General features: G+C 47.0%; 1 protein-coding gene across 11 annotated transcripts in view; it reads left to right on the forward strand.

Moving 5' to 3' along the window:
- The window catches only part of LOC120465143 (ubiquitin carboxyl-terminal hydrolase 9X), a 34,646-nt gene extending 11,597 nt beyond the window's left edge, over positions 1-23,049 (forward strand). For 10 of the 11 annotated variants that reach the window (XM_039654784.2, XM_089134573.1, XM_089134576.1 and 7 more), the window contains 27 exons: positions 1,490-1,730; positions 2,211-2,360; positions 2,975-3,095; positions 3,167-3,297; positions 3,774-4,052; positions 5,387-5,512; positions 5,601-5,738; positions 6,179-6,345; positions 7,604-7,712; positions 7,795-7,941; positions 8,015-8,161; positions 8,393-8,600; positions 9,554-9,774; positions 10,616-10,734; positions 11,399-11,572; positions 12,824-12,965; positions 13,355-14,108; positions 14,541-14,664; positions 14,745-14,970; positions 15,910-16,039; positions 17,245-17,430; positions 17,512-17,732; positions 17,820-17,908; positions 19,402-19,558; positions 19,996-20,247; positions 20,814-20,915; positions 21,473-23,049. In XM_039654784.2, the coding sequence (XP_039510718.2) occupies positions 1,490-1,730; positions 2,211-2,360; positions 2,975-3,095; positions 3,167-3,297; positions 3,774-4,052; positions 5,387-5,512; positions 5,601-5,738; positions 6,179-6,345; positions 7,604-7,712; positions 7,795-7,941; positions 8,015-8,161; positions 8,393-8,600; positions 9,554-9,774; positions 10,616-10,734; positions 11,399-11,572; positions 12,824-12,965; positions 13,355-14,108; positions 14,541-14,664; positions 14,745-14,970; positions 15,910-16,039; positions 17,245-17,430; positions 17,512-17,732; positions 17,820-17,908; positions 19,402-19,558; positions 19,996-20,247; positions 20,814-20,915; positions 21,473-21,601 (4,990 nt within the window). In that variant the 3' untranslated portion in view covers positions 21,602-23,049. The remainder of the gene's footprint in view (positions 1-1,489; positions 1,731-2,210; positions 2,361-2,974; positions 3,096-3,166; positions 3,298-3,773; positions 4,053-5,386; positions 5,513-5,600; positions 5,739-6,178; positions 6,346-7,603; positions 7,713-7,794; positions 7,942-8,014; positions 8,162-8,392; positions 8,601-9,553; positions 9,775-10,615; positions 10,735-11,398; positions 11,573-12,823; positions 12,966-13,354; positions 14,109-14,540; positions 14,665-14,744; positions 14,971-15,909; positions 16,040-17,244; positions 17,431-17,511; positions 17,733-17,819; positions 17,909-19,401; positions 19,559-19,995; positions 20,248-20,813; positions 20,916-21,472) is intronic. The other variant, XM_089134578.1, reaches the window with a different exon arrangement.
- Positions 23,050-23,353: the final 304 nt, after the last annotated feature.

The following is a 23,353-nucleotide window of genomic DNA, read 5'->3' on the forward strand; positions in this document are numbered from 1 at the left end:
TACTGGGATTTTCACGCACAACCATCTCTAGGGTTTACAGAGAATGGTCCGAAAAAGAAAAAACATCCAGTGAGCGGCAGTTCTGTGGGCGGAAATGCCTTGTTGATGCCAGAGGTCAGAGGAGAATGGCCAGACTGGTTCGAGCTGATAGAAGGGCAACAGTGACTCAAATAACCACCCGTTACAACCAAGGTGGGCAGAAGAGCATCTCTGAACGCACAGTACGTCGAACTTTGAGGCAGATGGGCTACAGCAGCAGAAGACCACACCGGGTGCCACTCCTTTCAGCTAAGAACAGGAAACTGAGGCTACAATTTGCACAAGCTCATCGAAATTGGACAATAGAAGATTGGAAAAACGTTGCCTGGTCTGATGAGTCTCGATTTCTGCTGCGACATTCGGATGGTAGGGTCAGAATTTGGCGTCTACAACATGAAAGCATGGATCCATCCTGCCTTGTATCAACGGTTCAGGCTGGTGGTGGTGGTGTCATGGTGTGGGGAATATTTTCTTGGCACTCTTTGGGCCCCTTGGTACCAATTGAGCATCGTTGCAACGCCACAGCCTACCTGAGTATTGTTGCTGACCATGTCCATCCCTTTATGACCACAATGTACCCAACTTCTGATGGCTACTTTCAGCAGGATAATGCGCCATGTCATAAAGCTGGAATCATCTCAGACTGGTTTCTTGAACATGACGATGAGTTCGCTGTACTCAAATGGCCTCCACAGTCACCAGATCTCAATCCAATAGAGCATCTTTGGGATGTGGTGGAACGGGAGATTCGCATCATGGATGTGCAGCCGACAAATCTGCGGCAACTGTGTGATGCCATCATGTCAATATGGACCAAACTCCCTGAGGAATGCTTCCAGCACCTTGTTGAATCTGTGCCACGAAGAATTGAGGCAGTTCTGAAGGCAAAAGGGGGTCCAACCCGTTACTAGCATGGGGTACCTAATAAAGTGGCCGGTGAGTGTATATTCGTGGTTCAAGTGCAACAACAGTCGTGGACCGCTCTGATAAACACATGATACATTTTTTTTTAAAGTTTCGGTTCAAAATGACCCGTGGGAGGGATAAGTGAAGTCGCCATGAAACAGAAGTAGCATCAGATCTTTAGTTCTGTAGTTTAGGTGATTATATAATAAGAAGAAATGTTGGGCGGGTCGATGTTGAGATGTGGGCGTGGTCCTCAGAAGTGTATCCAGACGAGCGTGAGCTTGTAGGGGCGGAGCTTATTCACACTAAATGATTGGCGAATCCTGCATACGTCACCAGAAGATCCAATTACGACAGTATGATTAAACATTGTCAAAACTTTTAAAAAAGGAAAATGCTCAGATTCATCGTGTTCAATAAGATTTATAACGTGCGTTAAGAAAATAAGGTGAATTATCAGTTTGTGAAAGGCTCTGTGGAATGAACACGTGTAGCCAAACGAGGACGAAAGGTTTGACATGCTCTTATTCTGTCGTGCGCTCAGGGCCTTCCGTGGGAAGCACATCACGCTGGTGGTGCGGTTTCCCAATCAGGGGCGTCAGGTGGACGACCTGGACATCTGGTCTCACACCAACGACACCATCGGCTCCGTGCGCCGCTGCGTTCTCGCCCGCATCAAAGCCAACAGCACACACACCAAAGTGGAGCTGTTCATTGGAGGAGAGATCGTGGACCCTGCTGACGACCGCCGCCTGATTGGACAGCTGAACCTCAAGGATAAAACGGTGAGCTTTACACACTTCTGACATTTAAAGGGACAGTTCACCCAAAAATGAAAATTAGCCCATGATTTACTCGCCCTCAAGCCCTCCGAGGTGTATATGACTCTCTTCTTTCAGACGAGCACAATCAGAGTTATATTACAAAATGTCCTGGCTCTTCTAAGGGTTATAATGGCTTTTCTGTTTTAATGTCCATAAAAGTGCATCTATCCATCATTAAAGCCATAAAAGTGCAACTATAATGGGTTAGATGCACTTTAATGCCTTTCACTGCCATTATAAAGCTTGGAAGAGCCAGGACAATTTGTAATATAACTCTGATTGTGTTGGTCTGAAAGAAGAGAGTCATATACACCTCGGAGGGCTTGAGGGTGAGTAAATCATGGGCTAATTGTCATTTTAGGGTGAACTGTCCCTTTAAGACCTGTTTCTGCTTTGCCATTGGAGGGGAAGCTGCTCTAACCCGACTGACTCTCTCTGCAGCTCATCACGGCGAAGCTCACGCAGGTCAGCGCCAACATGCCCTCCAGCCCCGACAGCTCGTCCGACTCGTCCACCGGCTCGCCCGGGACCCACGCCAACCACTTCAGCGACGGCCCGAACCCCGAGGTGGAGAGCTGCTTACCAGGAGTGGTGAGGCCGTGTTTGTGCATCATGTGACCACCTCCGCTCTGAGTATCTGCGCCACATATATCTGTTTCTCTCCGATGTTAGAGATTATTTAATCTTTAAAATAATGGATATTTTATTATATGTGCACATTTCCTGTGTTTACATTTAGGTTACCTCACATAAAACCTATAAATCTTTGAAGTGCACTATTATGCTTTTAATAAATGTAATATATCTATTTGAGAATGTAAAAGTTTCAAAGTGCAGATGAATGAAGTTTTTGTCGATGTGAATCACGAAGCGATTCTGAACTGAAACGAGTCGTCAGTAATTCAGTCTCTGCTGATCCTGCGTGGGTTTGCAACTAATTAGCATAATTCCAGCCTGTGGTGCTGATTGGCTGAGCAGCGTCTCTTAGCCCCGCCCTCAAACACTAGTGTATCTGCGACTGGAAGAGTTCGGCTCGCTGTTCTCTGAGACTGAGACGGTAGAGCTGAGGTTCAGATATGATAATGAGCATTTGCTTTCTGACCAATCACAGCAGAGCAGCTCTCAGAGAGGCGGGGTTTTCTACATGTCTGATCCAAAGTGTAGAATAATCAGTCCTCCGTCCTCAGCTGTGTGTTTGTCCTCAGATCATGTCTCTGCACCTGCGCTACATCTCCTTCCTGTGGCAGATCGCGGATCTGGGCTGCACCCTAAACACGCCGTTACTGCGAGACGGAGCTCGAGTGCTCATGAAGCTCATGCCTCCAGGTACCAGCCGAGCCCGTGGCGTGTCGTGTGGCGCCCGAAGAGCTGCTGAAACATGTGTGTTGTGTCCACAGATACCACCACAGTGGAGAACCTGCGGGCGACGTGTTTGGATCACGCCAAGCTGGGGGAGAACAGTCTGAGCCCCACCCTGGACTCGCGCTTCTTCGGGCCGTCCGCGTCACAAGTGCTCTACCTCACCGAGGTACCCTACTGTTCTGTCACGCTTCCGCTCATCTACAATTCAAGTCTATTTGTATAGACCATTTCACAAGATGTAAACAACACTGGTCCAGAAGCACTTCCTGTTTCAGTTTTTTAACACTACATAAAAGCTGGGATAAAATACAACCAACAGAACATTTAAAACTGAATCAAATAGTTAAACAAACATCTTTAAGATGTTTTCTTTACATGTGAAATAAAGAAAACAGTTACAAACTGAAACAGGAAGTGCTTCTGGACCAGTGTTGTTTACATCTTGTGAAATGGTCTATAGCGTGTATATTTGTATTCATGTGTCCCTACATGAAGTCCTTGAGGTTGGAGGGTATTGGCCCGGGAGGTCCGTGAGTGTGATGTTAGCCGAGGTGTGGGAGCCTGACAGTTCTCTCTTCCCAGACAACCTTTGTCCTATGGGAGACCTTAAACCGCCCCTTGGCCTCTCTCTCTCTCTCGTAGGTGGTGTATGCGCTGCTGATGCCCGCCAGTGGCACGCTGGGAGACGACGCCTGTGACTTCCAGTACAACTTCCTGAAGAGTGGTGGTCTTCCTCTCGTACTGGGAATGCTCACGAGGAACAACTTCCTTCCCAATGCGGACATGGAGACGAGGCGCGGCTCTTACCTGAACGCCCTCAAGATCAGCAAACTCATGCTCACCGCCATCGGGTTCGGGCACGTGAAGGCAGTGGCAGAGGCGTGCCAACCTGTGGTGGAGGGCACCAACCCCGCATCTCCGGTGCGACTTACCCCCACACAACATGCCCCCTAACCCCGACACAACTTACCCCCACACAACATCCCCGCTGACTTACCCTGACACAACTTACCCCCACACAACATCCCCGCTGACTTACCCCGACACAACTTACCCCCACACAACATCCCCGCTGACTTACCCTGACACAACTTACCCCCACACAACATCCCCGCTGACTTACCCCGACACAACTTACCCCCACACAACATCCCCGCTGACTTACCCTGACACAACTTACCCCCACACAACATCCCCGCTGACTTACCCTGACACAACTTACCCCCACACAACATCCCCGCTGACTTACCCTGACACAACTTACCCCCACACAACATCCCCGCTGACTTACCCCGACACAACTTACCCCCACACAACATCCCCGCTGACTTACCCCGACACAACTTACCCCCACACAACATCCCCGCTGACTTACCCCGACACAACTTACCCCCACACAACATCCCCGCTGACTTACCCCGACACAACTTACCCCCACACAACATCCCCGCTGACTTACCCTGACACAACTTACCCCCACACAACATCCCCGCTGACTTACCCTGACACAACTTACCCCCAAACACACAACATCCCCGCTGACTTACCCCGACACAACTTACCCCCACACAACATCCCCGCTGACTTACCCCGACACAACTTACCCCCACACAACATCCCCGCTGACTTACCCTGACACAACTTACCCCCACACAACATCCCCGCTGACTTACCCTGACACAACTTACCCCCACACAACATCCCCGCTGACTTACCCCGACACAACTTACCCCCACACAACATCCCCGCTGACTTACCCTGACACAACTTACCCCCACACAACATCCCCGCTGACTTACCCTGACACAACTTACCCCCACACAACATCCCCGCTGACTTACCCCGACACAACTTACACCACAGCCAAAATGTGACTCATTGATGCTTACTGTACAATAATGCGAAAAGAAAAAATAATAAAAACAAGAATGCGCTTGCCTTTGTGTTGCGCTTTAACTTCAGACTCGACTACAGCACTTCTAGTCACCTTTACTTGTAAAGCACTTTTTACAATAACTTTTTTACAACTAAAGTGAAACATCACTGAACTCCAGCTGGACTGGGCGCTATATTCTTCTGGAAACAAACTGTGTTGCATTATTGTCCTCTTATCTCTGTAAAGCTGCTGTGAAACACGGTGTATAATAGAGCTGACGTTTGAAAACCGCCAAACTGACCCCAAACCAGCCAATCAGGAACCCAGAACCCTCCCGATCTGGCAACACTGCTGACCTGTCTTTCCGTTTGCCTTCCAGATCAACCAGGCCACTCACGATCAGGCTCTGGTTCTGCAGAACGCTCTCCAGAACATCCCCAACCCCGGCTCCGAGTGCATGCTGCGCAACGTGGCCATCCGATTGGCCCAGCAGATCTCCGACGAGGTGCTGACCCGCACCGCTTTACACCCGCAGGATGAGATCATGTAAACGCGCCTCACGCTGATCTTTGTTGTTTTCCCGCATCCTACAGAACTTCTTCCAGGCCTCGAAGTACATCCCGGACATCTGTGTGATCCGCGCGGTGCAGAAGATCGTCTGGGCCTCGGGCTGTGGGATGGTGCATCTGGTCTTCAGCTCCAACGACGACATCAGCCAGATCTACCAAAAGGCACGGGTCTCGGTTCAGTACCAGTGTCCACGCAAGTGTTCCTCGTTTAGAGCCGCACTGTAATGACCTTTAGCGCATCTAGTGGCGAGAACAGAAGTCACAGTGGCCGACAGGAAGTGATGTCGTCGTCTGAGGCCGCAGAGAGTAGCCAGTGGAGAAATGAGGTTTTATACAAACATTAAGACATCGGGTGTGCTTCATTATTCAGTAAAACGACGTTATTGCGAATATTATTGTTCATCGTTGTGTCAGTGTTTTATTCGCTGACTTTAGCAGCTTCTGATCATGAATAACAACATGTGTGTCCGCTCAGGGCCACCGTAGAAACATGCGGTGTGTGTAGAGAGAAACACCTCACAACGCTCTTCATACACCACTGAACACACAGTTATGTTTATGATCCTCCTGAATATCTGTAACACGCATGTGTTGTTCCTCAGACGAATGCGGGGAACGAGCCTGACGCTGAAGACGAGCAGGTGTGCTGTGAGGCGCTGGAGGTCATGACCTTGTGTTTCGCTCTGCTCCCGACGGCGCTGGACACGCTCAGTAAAGAGAAGGCGTGGCAGACCTTCATCATCGACCTGCTGCTGCACTGCCAGAGCAAGTGTGTTCCCAGCATCCCTCTCTCTGAGCTAGCGGCTAGTGTTGTAGCATCTCCCAGAACCCCCGCGCCCCAGTGCGTGTCGGCTGCCGATCCTCTGCTGCTTGTCAGGGCCGCTCTAATTACTGACATTCTCTATTTCAGTCAAATTAATAAACTATATTAGTACTATATTTTAGTTCGGCAATGCTTTTTATTTAATATTTTGTATTTTTAGGGGATTTTATGGTACTAAATTATATTTATTCTGTATTTATAATCCATTTATTCAATGTTTGACTGTAGACCTGAAAACGAAATGTCCAGCTCAAACGCTTCTCAAAGACGACACTCGGCAGATTATTGCTGAAGAAAAAGTTACTAAATTTTATTGTATTTTGTTTATTGGAATGGAAAATGAACAAACTATTCTAAATTTTGATATAAAATTAGGGATGCACGATATATCGGCCAACATATCGGTATCGGTCAATATATGTTCATTTTTAATGTTATCATTATCGGCCTGGTAAGAAAATGTGGCCGATATATTAAAGCCGATAAATAATGTATTATTCTCTTCAGCTGAGACACTTGTTGAGCACTGTTTATGTTTTTGAATTTCTTGAAGTATGATTTGAAATCTCTTCAAAAAATTAAAATACGGTTCGGTACAACATGTGCAACGCAAATCTGTCATATCGGCTATACAACACTACAATGAGAACATCATTATAATTGTGTGTTTGGGACATGGATTTAATTGTGAGACTTTTGTTTTTGTAGTCAGGCTCTCAAAATTTGATAAAAATTTGGATTTAAGTTTATCGGCCGATATATCGGTTATCGGCTTTCAAATATAAAGAGTTAACGGTATCGGCCAAAATTTTCATATCGGTGCATCCCTATATAAAATATTTATTTTCAAAAACAAGTTTTACTCTAAAGCCATAAATCTGATGAAGTTGGAGTGTGATATCTGGATGTCTCAGTAAACGAGTGTTCAGTGAGATGTTGTTCGGCTGCAGTTCCAGACGCTTCCACTAGAGGAAACTCTCCCTCGTTTCCAGTGCTCTCATTGGCCGCGAGGAGCACGAGTGTGACTGTTGCTTTCAGGACCGTTAAACCGGTTCCAATCAGGGTCAGAAACATTTCCTAAAAAACCCCAAAAGAGCAGCAGAGGGTTAATTAGCGTGACATTTAACATGAGGGACTGCGTCATGTGAAGATTGAGTTGCTAAAGAGTGTGTGTGTGTGTGTGTGTGTGTGTGTGTTCCCTCAGAGCGGTGCGCCAGATGGCCCAGGAGCAGTTCTTCCTCATGGCCACTAGGTGCTGCATGGGACACCGCCCCCTGCTGTTCTTCATCACCCTCCTCTTCACCGTCCTGGGGGTGAGTACAGCACTCATGTGGCAGGGTTGACCCATGATGCAACATGTTCAGATGCCGTTAATAATGCTTGCTGCCGTTTCAGAGTACAGCTAAAGAAAGAGCGAAGCGCGCTGGCGATTACTTCACGCTCTTGCGCCACTTGCTCAACTACGCCTACAACAGCAACATCAACCTGCCCAACGCCGAGGTGCTGCTCAACAACGAGATCGACTGGCTGAAGAGGATCCGCGTGAGTGCACGTTCACACGCGTCGGCCCACGCCCCACGGCCGCGTCTGACTCTCTGGTTTTCCTGTGTGTCAGGATGAGGTGAAGGCGACGGGCGAGACGGGCGTGGAGGACACCATCCTCGAGGGCCATCTGGGCGTCACTAAAGAACTGCTGGCCTTCCAGACGCCCGAGAAGAAGTTCCACATCGGCTGCGAGAGAGACGGGGCTAACCTCATAAAGGTGAACTACAATCATCAGCAATAGTGTTGACCTCCTGCACTGACAGCGTTATATGAGCACCGAGCTGGACGATGACATCACGGTTTCTCCAGAGCCGATATATATATATTTATATAAATGAACTAAATTTCTTTCTTACTACAGAAATGAAGCATCGCTGAACTCAGTAAAGCTGCTGTGAAGGGTGGATGACCTGATGTGCTCGGGGTTAACCTGTGTTGTCTCCCTCAGGAGCTGATTGATGACTTCATCTTCCCGGCGTCTAACGTGTACCTGCAGTACGTGAAGAGCGGCGAGTTCCCGGCGGAGCAAGCTATCCCAGTGTGCACCAGTCCCGCCTCCATCAGCGCCGGCTTCGAGCTGCTCGTGGCGCTCGCCGTCGGCTGCGTGCGAAACCTCAAGCAGATCGCCGACACGCTCACGGACATGTACTATCTAGGCAAGAGCACTTCTCACCGCCAGTGTATCCGCCGTATCGTTAGCTATCTCCGTCCACCCAACCTCTGGTTCTCTGCGCCGTTTGACAGAAAATTTTAGTTTTTTACTTTTTTATTTACTCTGGAATTTTATGAAACTTGGAAAAGGTTTGATATGATTGGAACCGGTTTAATGGTCCTGAAAGCAACAGTCACACTCGCGCTCCTCGCGGCCAATGAGAGCACTGGAAACGAGGGAGAGTTTCCTCTAGTGGAAGCGTCTGGAACTGCTGCCGAACAACATCTCACTGAACACTCGTTTACTGAGACATCCAGATATCAGACACAAACTTTTTTTTTGCGATCAATATTTTTTATTTTAAGTTAACATATCAGATACAAATCAAGGCTCACTGAACTATATACAAACAGATACCATGAAAACTCTCCACATATAAGAATATATATATAAAAATTAAAAAAAAATATATAAAAAAAAAAAAATATATATATATATATATATATAATAATAACAATAATATATATATATATATATATATATATAAGAAATTACAGATAGAGGGAGATGTAGGATGTCAAAATCAACAGAATGTTGGCAATTTTTGTCCAGCTCTGAATAGTGTTGTCACTTGCGCTATTTTGACCTTGGCAGTGGTGTCAGACACGAACTTGATCAGATTTATGGCTTTGATTTTCTTGCAGTTTTACAGTAAAACATGTTTTTGAAGATATATATATTTCATATTTTCGTATTTTTGCACATATTACTGCTATTTAGTGACTGTTTCGTTCCCTTGAACACATTTATTCGCAGATGTTTCGTGCTTTATTGCTGATGCGCAGTAGTTAAACTGGCGTCTTTGGAAGCACAGCTAAAGCCTCGTTCCCTCTCTGACCTGAACCGTAGATGTGTTCAGCTGCGGCTGGTGTTTGTAACGCATGCGTGTCGTCTCAGGTTGCGAGGCTCTGACGGAGTGGGAGTATCTTCCACCGGTGGGGCCGAGGCCGAACAAAGGCTTCGTGGGCCTGAAGAACGCGGGCGCCACCTGCTACATGAACTCGGTGATCCAGCAGCTCTACATGATCCCGCACATCCGGAACGGGCTCCTGGCCATCGAGGGCACCGGCAGCGACATCGACGACGACACGTCCGGGGACGAGAAGCAGGACACCGAGGTAGAGCCGCCCGCGTGTCACTCGACCGCACCCAGAACCCTCGGGCCTCGGCAGGACTAATACGACTTTTATGCAAATACGATTGGAATCCGATCAGATTTAGGTTAAAAATCACATGACATCCGATCTTTACAAATCCGTTTCAAGCTACATTCACATGTGACCCTGGACCTCAAAACCTGTCACATGGGTCTGTTTTTTTAAATTGAATAAACTGAATATATAAGTTTTCCAGTGATGTATGGTTTGTTAGGTTAGGATATTAATGTCTGAGATGCAGCTATTTGAACATCTGGAATCTGAGGCTGCAGTAAAATATAAACACTGAGAAAGTCTGTCATTAATGTTTCTGATTTGCTGCATTCACTCAAATTAATGTTTTATATATTTACGGTTATTTACAAAATCTCAATGGAACACGAGCTTTACTTAATATTCTAATGATTTTTGGCATAAAAGAAAAATCTTTAATTTTGACCCGTACAGTGTTGCTATGGCCACAGATGTACCGTGCGACCCGAGACTGGGTCTGTGGTCCGGGTCACATGTGCGTTAAGGGTGTTCTGTAGAGCGGTGTCGTGTTAGCGGCCGCTAAGCTTATCTCTAATGATCTTTACAACAGAAGTGAACCAGTCAAAACTAACTTTATCTGGACAATTTATTCTAGAGCTGGGTTAGTCATTCAACTTAGCCAAAGTCGTTCACGATCCCTGTGTCATCACTGTTAGCTATCGTTAACCGTTATCACTGTAACGCTGCTTCGAAACAATCTATACTGTTTAAAGCACTATATAAATGAATTTGACTTGACTTGGTTTGAAATCTAACCCTCTGTCACCAGGCGGAGGACCGTAAGGAGTACAACATCGGCGTGCTCCGGCATCTGCAGGTGATCTTCGGGCACCTGGCGGCGTCCCGGCTGCAGTACTACGTGCCCCGCGGCTTCTGGAAGCAGTTCAGGTACTGAGATCTACACACACCCTCATCATCCAGTCCAGTGTGGCGTAATGAACTCCTGAAGTTGAAGACCTGGAAACAGACATATTTATGAAAAAGTGCTTGAAATATTGAAAGACAGGATTTGTGAAGTTAGTGGTTCATTTTATCGATAAAACAATCTTTTCACGCAAAATTAACGCAGCAGTCCGTCTGATATAGATATAGAGCCATTCTGGGTAATATTGCGCATATATCCAGGTATATGATACAGCTTTATTCTAAAGGTCCATCATATGTTCATGTAGAATAAATCAGTGTCCTGTCAGTGGTTAAATTAGTTTAATTTTAAATAACTTTTATTGGTTTATTTTCCTTAAGCGCATGTTAAAAAGAAAATGTAATCCGATATGAAGCTTATATCAACCCGATCACGTTTATTTATCGTTCATTCATGTAAACTTGTAATAATGTTATCTGTGTGCGTCGGCCGCAGCAGAATCAGTTTCTGCGTGTTATATAAAGTTAAAGTTAGTAATTTGTGTACTTTCTCATTTCCCAGTTTAATATCCAGACACAGCTGGAGTTTGAGGGGTTTGTTAGAGCAGTGGCTGATGGGAAATATGTTTGTGAACAGTCATTATCCGTGTTGTTCTGGTAAGGCACTGCGTTTGATTGGTTCCTGCAGGTTATGGGGGGAACCGGTGAACCTGAGAGAACAGCACGACGCGCTCGAGTTCTTCAACTCGCTGGTGGACAGCCTGGACGAGGCGCTGAAGGCCCTCGGGCATCCCAGCATGCTCAGCAGGATCTTGGGCGGCTCGTTTGCAGACCAGAAGATCTGTCAGGGTTGTCCTCACAGGTGAGTGAAGGGTTGTCAATCTGAGTAGAGATGCACTGATGACACTTAATTCGGGTAATTGCCGACATGAGCACTTAATAATCCCATTACAGTTCATCTATTTTTTATTTTCATCTGAAGTTTTCCACTTTGCTGTGCTGGAATAAGTGTTGGTGCATCCCTAATTCTGAGTGATTTTCTGATTTCTTCCACTGTGTGTGTGTGTGTGTGTGTGTGTGTGTCCCAGTGTTTATTTTGACTGCAAATTGAGTTTTCTGAATTGTTTTAGTTGACGAAATTCGATAAGATTTTAGTCGACTAAATCTAATGGGTTTAGTTAAATTGTAATGCATTAATTTTGAATTTCTCTCAAATTTCCAAACCCATTATTTACTCCCGGATAGAGAAAACATCTGTTAACCTGTTAATCTGAATGGTTTTAAAGTTTGAACATGCAATTCAGACACAGATTTAACTACTGTGACATACTTTTATTATTGTTGTTATTATTAATAAATAAAACTGCTTCTCCTATAGCAGAGCATGGTCTTCTTCTCAATGCATGATTTACACTGTAAAAAAATATTTTCAAGATTTGTTATCACAACATATTTTCTTTTGTCAAATCAACTTAAATAATTTATTTAGTTCAGATAACATATAATTTTGAGTTTCTGATGATTAAATCAATCTCCTTCATTGTATTAACTTACTTTTTCCAGTTCAATCAACTTAAAATTGTAAGGCAACCAGGATACTTACTTTATTAAGTTCAACCAACAATATTTTTTTACAGAGTATATGCATTCTTTAACCCAACTTGCATACATCATTCTTTATTCTATCAAGCAGACACATGTATTTGTATAAATAATAATTCTTTAGTTGTGTGATTAAGGGCACAGACGGCACTAGCTTTATCACGCACTGTCGCTTTAAGGATCCAGTGCGCTGATGCACATCTCGTATTCCCACAACTGTTCACGTTCTGACATAACCGACGGTGTTTACGGGAATACTCTCCTAACGGACATTAAGACTCAGTGTTGTGTGTGTTTGTCCATTGAGACGCGAAAGAGAGCTCAGTTCGAGTGTGTGTGTTCGAACACAGCTCTCGTTTGCGGCGTCACTCCTGTTCAGATCTCTCCATGTGTCTGCTCTTCTCCTTCTCCCACACGGTTACACTTTTGAACGTTTTATGAGACCTGCATCAAGCGCATGCTAACTGTGTCGAATGATCCGTCAGCGAGATTAACACGGGTGTGTTCACAGGTACGAGTGTGAGGAGTCCTTCACAACGCTGAACGTGGACATCCGGAACCACCAGAACCTCCTGGACTCGTTAGAGCAGTATGTCAAAGGGGATCTTCTGGAAGGAGCCAACGCGTACCACTGCGAGAAGTGCAACAAGAAGGTGGGATGTGTTCCCTCAATCTCCCACACTGCAGTACAGTAGGGATTAGTGACGTCTTCCTGTGGTTTCTCTCATGCTCTTTTGCTTAAAGGTGAAGACACAACTCGGTGCACGTCTCGTAAGAGTCCCCTCTCTGTTAAACATGTTTTATCGCACTGTCCTTTAATACATGTAGAATGCTCTTTTATGAAGTTATTTCGTTTAGTACGATTATGCCTGAAAAGGTTTGGGATTTTTTTTTTATCTTATGTTAATTTGTATAAAACGACGTGTGTTTGTTAGCTTGGTTTCGTTGTATTTATATGACATTTATATTTTTCTAATGAAATATTTAGATGCTGACATGTTATGAGATGAAGCTACCGGTCTCTCCTGTGTTTTTCCGTCAGGTGGACACGGTGAAGCGTCTGCTCATAAAGAAGCTCCCGCCGGTGTTAGCCATCCAGCTGAAGCGCTTCGACTACGATTGGGAGCGCGAGTGCGCGATCAAGTTCAACGATTACTTCGAGTTCCCCCGCGAGCTGGACATGGAGCCGTACACGGTGGCCGGCGTGGCGAAGCTGGAGGGGGACGAGGTTTCGCCGGAGAGCCAGGTCATCCCGGAGAACCCCCCGGCGAATCCCGACGCTAGCTCGCGCTACAGGCTCGTGGGCGTGCTAGTGCACTCGGGTCAGGCTAGCGGCGGACACTACTACTCGTACATCGTGCAGCGCCACGGCAGCGACGGCGACGGGCTGAAGGACCGCTGGTACAAGTTTGACGACGGCGACGTGACGGAGTGTAAGATGGACGACGACGAGGAGATGAAGAACCAGTGCTTCGGTGGAGAGTACATGGGCGAGGTGTTCGATCACATGATGAAGCGCATGTCGTACCGCCGGCAGAAGCGCTGGTGGAACGCCTATATTCTGTTCTACGAGCGCATGGACGCCACAGGGGGCGACGACGAGCTGCTGAAGTACATCACCGAACTCACGCTCACGTCCCGGCCCAACCAACCCAAGATGCCCTCGGCCATCGAGGCCAGCGTCCGCAAGCAGAACGTGCAGTTCATGCACAGCCGCATGCAGTTCAGCCTCGAGTACTTCCAGTTCATGAAGAAGCTGCTGACCTGCAACAGCGTATACCTGAACCCGCCTCCAGGTGAGCAAACGCTGACCTCAGGCCAGTCCACACGAGCACGGGGAGCCGTGGTTTGATGTGTTTTGATTTAATGAATTAATTTGACTGGTAAGAGTGGTGTTGTGTTATGATGCTAATTTAATTTAATTTGAATGTTAGAATTGGACATAAAAGTCCATATATGGGTGAAAATGCCCTTGGAAGTCAATGTAAGGTGGCAAATATTCCCCCTTAATACAAGATTAATTTCTGCTGTGAACAGACCACTGTGTAGAATACCAACAATATTAATATCGTCATGAGTCAGCTGTCAACAACAGGCCTGAACCAGCCATGAAAAACTCTGTTTATGGAAACCGTGTGTGTGTGTGTGTGTGTGTGTGTGTGTGTGTGTGTGTCGGGATCTGTAAACGTCAGATGGATAGAGATGCTCCTCTTCTCTGGTCCTTCTAGGTCAAGATCACCTGTTACCGGAGGCTGAAGAGATAGCGATGATAAGTGTGCAGCTCGCGGCCAGGTTTCTGTTCAGCACCGGCTTCCACACCAAGAAGGTGGTCCGAGGCCCGGCGAGTGACTGGTTAGTTGGTGGAGCGTGTGGTGGAGCGTGTGGTGTGGGGGTGTGTCACCTGACCTCTCTCTCATCTGCTTCTCCTCCAGGTATGACGCCCTGTGTCTCCTGTTGCGTCACAGCAAGAGCGTGCGTAGCTGGTTAGCGCACAGCGTGTTGTTCTCCTTTCCCACGCGCTTCTCCGAGTTCCTGCTGGAGTGTCCCAGCGCCGAGGTCCGCGGAGCCTTCGCCAAGCTGATCGTCTTCATCGCACACTTTTCCCTGCAGGACGGCCCGTGTCCCGCTCCAGTTACCGCTCCCAGCACTCCCACACAGGTGAGAGAAACCAGTACAGGAGAGAGAAACCAGTGCAGGACCAGTAGACAACTTCATTCATCTGCACTTTGTTCTTCCAGTTCAATCTCAGTCCCAGACAGCTCTATTACACACTGTATGAAAGGGACCGTCTGAACTAGCGTTAGGGGGCGCTGTAACAAATGGAAAGCAGAAGTGTGTTCTGGACTCCTCCAACACTGGGACTCATTTCAGTTCATGGAGAAGTTTTTAGCGTGTTGTAATCGTCCAGATTGTGAATACCAGTTGCTGAATAGGCCATTACAGGAAGAAGTGAAGAAGTTTTTAATATTAGCAAAACATCCACCAACATGTTCTCTTGTTCAATATCCTGAATCCCTGTAGCATGTTTGATTAGATAGTGATGGGTTTAACTCTTTATTTTACTCAGTTAACTCTTTGAAATACATTTTAAAAGGAGGAGTTCACTTCAGAATTAAAATCTCCTGATGGTTTACTCTCCCCACGTCATCCAAGACGTTCATGCCTGTCTTTCTTCAGTGGTTTCTCCATATAATGAGTTCAATGGGGTCCAACGGGTCGAAGGTCAGATGTGAGTTTCAGTGCAGCTTCAGAGTCTCGACACGATCAGACTTGTCTAGATCAGACTTGTATTCCTCGGCTGGATCGTGTCGAGACTCTGAAGCTGCACTGAAACTTACTTTGACTTATCTGACCTTCGACCCGTTGGACCCCAGTGAAACCCTGGAGTGTGTTCCTCAAAAACCTTCATTTCCACTGAAGAAAGACGGACATGAACGTCTAGGAGAGTAAACCATCAGGAGATTTTAATTCTAAAGTGAACTCCTCCTTTAAACCAGATTCAGTTTTTAGATGTTTAAAAACCGTATGAAGTTTCCCAGCATGCAGAGCAACAGAAGCTGGCCTGGCGTTTAAACGGGCGTTTGTCGTTGTGAACAGGCCTGTGACCCCGCGACCCTGAGCGATCACCTGTTACGGGCGGTGCTGAACCTGCTGAGGAGAGAAGTGTCCGAACACGGCCGGCACCTCCAGCAGTACTTCAACCTGTTCGTCATGTACGCCAACCTGGGTGAGTGCTGGTTCCCATGAGCCCTGATCTGACACATCTGGGAAATCTTGCTTTCTCTGTGTGTGTGTGTGTGTGTGTGAGTGCTGTAAACCGGTCCGAGAGATGAGTCGAGTGCTGTAAGCCAGCCTCAGATGACACGAGAGCTGTGGATTTTATTTTATTTTCCATGGAAATCCTCCAGAAACAGATCAGTCAGTGTAGCTGTGGATCCGCTCACGTTCAGAAGTGTGTAACAGCTCTGCTCTCACCGAGTCTCTGCGGAAGGCGGAGCTAAAGCTGCTGTTACTCCTGATCCAGGATCAGTCAGATCGGCCTGTGCTGTTATAGAGAGCCTAAGCCCCTCCCCTTCCGGTCGACCACCATGGGACCTTATTTCGGAAAAATATTGAATGGTAGTCGATGGCGAGAGGCAACAAATATTTTGATCTGGTTTGAATTGTGCCCTGAATTACACATATGATGTTTGTCAATTTAAAAGATACGTTTTAAAGTCAAGAAAGTCGCAGTTTGATGTAAAACCGTTGAGGTATAAGACTGTGAAAATATGTAATTACAAAGACTACAAACCCCAAAGGTGCACATTTTCTCTTAATGAATGAAGCTAACTTTACTGAGGCTAACGTCTGTCATTGTTTCTACAGTCTTACGTTATAATCGTAACGTTACGCCGTCCTACCAGACTGCACACACACGAGCAGCGGATCTCGTTTCGCTTCTGGGAGATGTAGTTCACAGAGCGATTTTCACATAAAACTAAATGTTACTCTTCTGTTTTATGACAAACTGAATCAGAATTATCTTTTAAATTGACAAACATCATGTGTGTAATCGAGGGCGCAGTTCAGACGGAATAAAAAGATAAGTTGTCTCTCGCCATTGACTACCATTCATATTTTTTACAAAATAAGGTCCCATGAGCCGGAAGCGGAGGGGCGGGATTTAGGCTCTCTATTGCCAGAGTCTCTGAAGCTTGTGTGAAGGCTCTGCCCTCTTCTAAGTGGAGGCGGAGCTAAAGCTCATTTGCATTTAAAGGGACACACACACACAAACTATGAGCTATAATAAATGATCTGGTATCTTGAGCTGAAATTTCACACACATTCTGGAGACGCCATAGATTTCTATTACATCTGGTGAAAGGGGGCGTAATACGTCACCTTTAAAGGTCACTGAGCGTCAGAGTAATGCGCCTCTGTCTGTTGCAGGTCTGGCGGAGAAGACGCAGCTGCTGAAGTTAAGCGTGCCGGCGACCTTCATGCTGGTGGCGCTGGACGAGGGTCCCGGTCCTCCCATTAAGTACCAGTACGCGGAGCTGGGCAAACTGTACGCGGTGGTGTCGCAACTGCTGCGGTGCTGCGACGTGTCCTCGCGCATGCAGTCCTCCATCAACGGTGAGCGCTAGTCCACGGCTTCATCCAGACGATGGAGCGATCCAGACACTCTCAGCTGATCTGACCCGTGTTCTCCGACAGGTAACCCCCCGCTGCCCAACCCGTACGGGGACCCCGGCCTCACGGCTCCCATCATGCCCCTGCAGCCGCCCGTGGCCGAGACCCTGTTCGTGCGCACCAGCTACGTGAAGAAGATCATCGAGGACTGCAGCAACTCTGAGGAGACGGTGAAGCTGCTGCGCTTCTGCTGCTGGGAGAACCCTCAGTTCTCCTCCACCGTGCTCAGCGAGCTGCTCTGGCAGGTGTGTGTGTGTGAGTGTGTGTGAGAGAGAGAGAGAGAGTGTTCACAGGCTGTTTATCTCCCTCCCTGTGCCTGTTGTCTGTGTCAGGTGGCGTACTCCTACACCTATGAGCTGCGGCCGTACCTGGACCTCCTGCTGCAGATCCTGCTGATCGAGGACTCGTGGCAGACGCACCGGTGAGTCGAGCGGGCGATCGCTGCGGGTTCAGGGAACATGTGCCGATTCAACTTCAGCTCATGTAAACGCAATGCTTTGATCAGATTGATGCGATTGAGCTGATAACCGTAGCATCCGCACCGGAGGATCCTCTTCCCCGTTCCCGGATGTCGGCGTGTTCGCACCGCAGGAACTAGCAGCGCTTTCAGTTCTAGAAACTCTTTTGCAGGAACTAGGGCTGTCGCGGTAACCGCAATATTGTAGTACCGCGCTTTTGACAAGCCAACCGCAGAGGATTGCACGTAACCGCAGCAACCGCGATATTCACGTTTTTTTTTTATATATATAAGGCTATACCCTTCTTGTTTTGAACTTAATGCATGTGTATTGAATGTTAAACAAGTTCATAATGATAACAAGACTGTTTATCATGGTGATGTGTAGCCTACAGGCTTCACACAGACAGTGAATGATCGGCAGAGCGCGTGCAATTACCTGCATCTGTCTTTGAAGTCATGAAAAGCTTGTCGTGTCAAAGGGAAGCAAAATATTTGTCGCATCATCATTTTAACGTTCTCTTCACGGGTATTTTCCCATAAATCCGCGTCAGCAGCAGCGCTGTTCAACATCCCACAACACAAGGAAGTCGCGGGGAAATAAAATCAGTGAGTCACGCATTGAATCAATGGGTCTCTAATAAGGGAAGCATCAGCTTCAGCGTTGCCCATGCGACGCATTGCTGCTCAGTTGAGCCTTGAAAAGTTGAACCTCAAAGTTAAAAATAATTAACATCTTGTTTCTTTACATCTCTTTTAATGAATCAGCTTTTTTAAACGTGTTCGTTGAATGAACGGTTCAATGATTCGCTCAAAGTCCGTTGTCATAACAATATGCGCGCTGAGTGAAAGTCTTTCAATGCGCATATACTGTAGACACTGTTTAGTTTCGGTTAACGTTACATGGTTACTGAAAATGTCCTCGTTTTTGTCCACATCGTAAACTTTATTTATATAGCAACAAATACATATAAATTAAATAAGTAAATAAATGGCGGTAATACCGCATATCGTGCTATTGAGTCACTCAACATTACCGCAAGGGAAATTCCATAACCGCGACAGCCCTAGGAGGAACTGCTTTACTCGTCCAGAGTCGCTCTAACCCAGCGCTAGAGGAACTGCAGTGGCGTTCGTGTTCGCTCCTGAAACACCAGCACCCGCCGTTATTAGAAAGCACACAGATTATAGGCTATATATGTACTTTATCAGGGTCTACTCTCCGTGTAACCGTATCAAATATCCCTTTAAACTCGTGAGCAGGAGAACGCGAGCGCTGTGAGTGTGAGCTCAGACTCAGCAAGCGTGTCTCGTCCCTCCAGAAGCGAAAGCCCCGTAGCCACAGTGATATAAGCAGCGTGAGCTGATTTTATGGCAATAACCATGAGAAGACTTTAACTGCTTCTATTCCTGTGTGATGGCTGCACGTCCTCATCCTGCGCTGTCCTTCTGTTCAGGATCCACAATGTCCTGAAGGGTATTCCCGACGACCGAGACGGGCTCTTCGACACCATCCAGCGCTCCAAGAACCATTACCAGAAGCGGGCCTATCAGTGCATCAAGTGCATGGTGGCGCTGTTCAGCAACTGCTCTGTGGCCTATCAGATCCTGCAGGTGTGTGTGTGTGCAGTGATGGTGTAGTGATGATGTAGTGATGGTGTTGTGATGGTGTTGTGCTGGTGTAGTGATGGTGTAGTGATGGTGTAGTGATGATGTAGTGATGGTGTTGTGATGGTGTTGTGCTGGTGTAGTGATGGTGTAGTGATGGTGTAGTGATGGTGTAGTGATGGTGTAGTGATGGTGTAGTGATGGTGTAGTGATTGTGTAGTGATGGTGTAGTAATGGTGTAGTGATGGTGTAGTGATGGTGTTGTGATGGTGTTGTGCTGGTGTAGTGATGGTGTAGTGATGGTGTAGTGATGGTGTAGTGATGGTGTAGTGATGGTGTAGTGATGGTGTAGTGATTGTGTAGTGATGGTGTAGTAATGGTGTAGTGATGGTGTAGTGATGGTGTAGTGATGGTGTAGTGATGGTGTTGTGCTTGTGTGTCAGAGTAACGGGGACCTGAAGAGGAAGTGGACGTGGGCGGTGGAGTGGCTGGGCGATGAGCTGGAGCGAAGGCCTTACACTGGGAACCCGCAGTACACGTACAACAACTGGTCTCCTCCCGTACAGAGCAACGAGACGTCCAACGGCTACTTCCTGGAGCGCTCGCACAGCGCGCGCATGACGCTAGCCAAGGCCTGCGAGCTCTGTCCTGAAGAGGTGAGCGCTCAGTCCCTCAAACCTCCCCGAACCCCGCTGGTGAGTTCATGACGACACCGACATTTGAGGACGATTGTGAACTTTGTGATTTATGGCTAAGTTGTTAACGTCCACATTCATGCAATTAGCTGAGGCTTTTACCCACAGTGCCTTGCAGTGCAGCTGCACGATATACTGCAGAATAACAGCGACGTCGCTACGATGTGATGAAATAAACACGTGATTCGTTCAGAGACCCGCTTGATAACTAAAAGCTTGACGGTTTGCCATGTAATGATGTAAATATTAGTATTGTAATTTTATAGTAAAATAATAATTAAAAATATAATTCTTATTTCAATATTTTATTTAAACTGCAGGTCGAGCTGCTCATCAAGCCTAAGTATGAACACTGAAATCGTGAATCTCTGAAAGGGATTTAATTATTATTTCCAAATCATCTGGTAAAAATCTTTATATATGGCAGAAATCTCCATGTCAGTGTCTTTGATATGGTGCAGCCTTGAGTTCAGGTGTAGTGTGGCCAGCGTTTTGCAGGAGCGCTAGCTGTGGCGTTAGCACTGCTCTCTGCTAGCTCAACACACGCGTTTGTTTGGTGTGTTCAGGAGCCGGACGATCAGGAAGCCCCTGACGAGCACGACTCGACGCCGCCTGAAGACACCGCCCTCTATCCTCACTCTCCAGCGACACCGGCTCAGTATCAGCAGGTGACACACACACACACACACACACACACACACTAGCCCTCCACAAGCTCTTCTTCTGCTGGGTTGAAAACAGTTCTCGGGATTCTTTGATGACAGAAAGTTCAGAAGAACAGCATTTATTAGAAATAGACCATTTTTGTAAAATTATAAATGTCTATACTGTCACTTCTGATCACTTTGATGCGACCTTGATGAATATATATATATATATATATTTAAATCTTACTGACCTCAAACTTTTGAACAGTAGTGTGTGTTTCCAACACTGATAATAATCATAACTGTGTCTTGGTCATCTGATCCTCATATTAGAGTGATTTCTGAAGGGTCATGTGACACTGAAGACTGGAGTAATGATGCTGAAAATCACAGGAATAAATTACAGGATGCAAATTTTACAATCAATTTTGGCAACCTTGACAGAAATTTCACAAATATATTTGGTCGCAAATGCAACCATTTTAGTCGCAGTTTGGAGGCCTGACTATTATAAATTGCAGAGTGTACTGTGCACCCGGCTTAACCCTCTCTCTCTCTCTCTCTCTCTCTCTCCGCAGGTGAACACTCTCCCTCACGGGCAGCCGTACACCGGGCCGGCCGCTCAGCACATGAATAACCCTCAGCGGGCGAGTCAGGAGAGCTGGGACGGGTCCGACGAGGTTCCCCCGACCCAGAGCAAAGAGTAGACCTCGACCCGCTCGTTCCAGAGACCAGACCCGGAGAACACACTCTCGTAACACACCCAACCCCTGCAGCGCTGACTCTCTCTCCTCACACACACACACACACACGTGCGGGTCTCAACGCTGCAGAGTTCGGTGCGCAAACACACACACACACACACACACACACACACAGCTCTGTGAGCCGGCAGGAGTGGTGATGGTGTGTATATAGTGTGCAGAAATCTGGAGTTTGGGACGCCCTCCATTTCCAGAGATGACATCATCATCATCATCATCATCCTGTCACACTCAGCGGACTGAAGGGAGACGCGGCTCGTGGACGTGTGTGGGGTCGGCTCGGGGTCGCTGCTGATGTGGAAGGCATTGGATTCTTTCAGTACTTTCGTTTCTTTTGTTTTCTCCATTCATCAGGGAGCCGTGTGATGTCATCTCCTGTTAGGAGTGTGATGTCATCTCCTGTCAGGCTCTTTCACACACTTTATCCAGACGCTCAGATCGGCACAGCCACTCCACAGAAGAAACGCTCGATGTTTCGTGTGTATTTCCATCAGGCTGGACAGTGAAGCATCTGGTGTGTGTGTGTGTGTGTGTGTGTGGAGTCGGCCCCGCCCCCCTCCTCGTGGCTCCGCCCACCCCCTGCTCCTGTCCAATGGGAACGCAGCCACGGACACTACTCTGTTCCCGAGGAGATTTACAGGATTCATCGGCAGCACGTACTGTACTGGATTTATGAAGTGTGGCTCTGCTGTTTAGTCTGAATGGCCCAATCCCTGCGCAGGAAGTGAACCGCACCATACTCTGTTTTGCTGTTTTCTTTGATAGAGGTTATTTTGTTGAGTTTGAGAGTTTGAATGAAAAGGCATCGTCCTCGTGTTGTTGTTTTTAAGAGGATATTTACTGTACAGAGTTCTGGTTCTGGAGCTGCTCTCGTCAAGTTTCACTTCGAAGTCTTTCTTTTCCCGCGCAGACGTGTGCTAGCAGAAGCATCGCTAGACACCGTACATTCAACATTTACATGCAAGCTTGACTTTTCATTAGCTTTCCGATGGTTTGAAATACCCACTGCACGCAGAAACACACAGACACACACACACGCACGCTTAAATCATCAGGTAGGCTGGACTGAGTCTCGTGTGGAGATGATCCAGAACCCGGAGCCGGACCCAGCCAGAGGCCCAGACTCCCAACGCACACGGGGCGACCCGGGCCGGCTCCGGGTTAACCGTGATGGCCGCCGCCTCAAGCCTCGTCTGCTCGCGTGTGTGAACGCCTCAGAAGGACATTCGCCTTTTGCTTTGGTTTTCCTGTTCAGGGTTTAATTTTGAGTTCTTCAGCTGTTTGTGTGAGATGTGCATGAATAATACTCCTCGGCAGCCCTCGAGCACTGTACAAACCCAGCACACTGTAAAATTATACTTTAACGGTCAAAATAAATGGTATTTGATTAACCCGTCTGTCTAATACACTGACCCACAAATGATGCTGTGCCTTTAGTCGAGTCAGCTTTATTATCCAGCGCTTTACATCAGATTCACAGCAGCTTTACTGAGATACAGGACAATAATGCAGCGGTGAGGACAGCATCAGTCCAGCTTAAGGGAGTTCAGTGGTGCTTCATTTCTGTTGTAAGAAAGATATTTAGTTCATTTATATATATATATATATATATATATATATCCATATCCGCTTTGGGGAAAACCGTGATGTCATCGTCCAGCTCAGTTCTCATATAATGCTTTCAATGTAGGAGAT

The sequence above is a fragment of the Pimephales promelas genome, chromosome 8, assembly GCF_988280905.1.
Source record: "Pimephales promelas chromosome 8, fPimPro1.hap1.1, whole genome shotgun sequence".
Classification (NCBI taxonomy): Eukaryota; Metazoa; Chordata; class Actinopteri; order Cypriniformes; family Leuciscidae; genus Pimephales; species Pimephales promelas.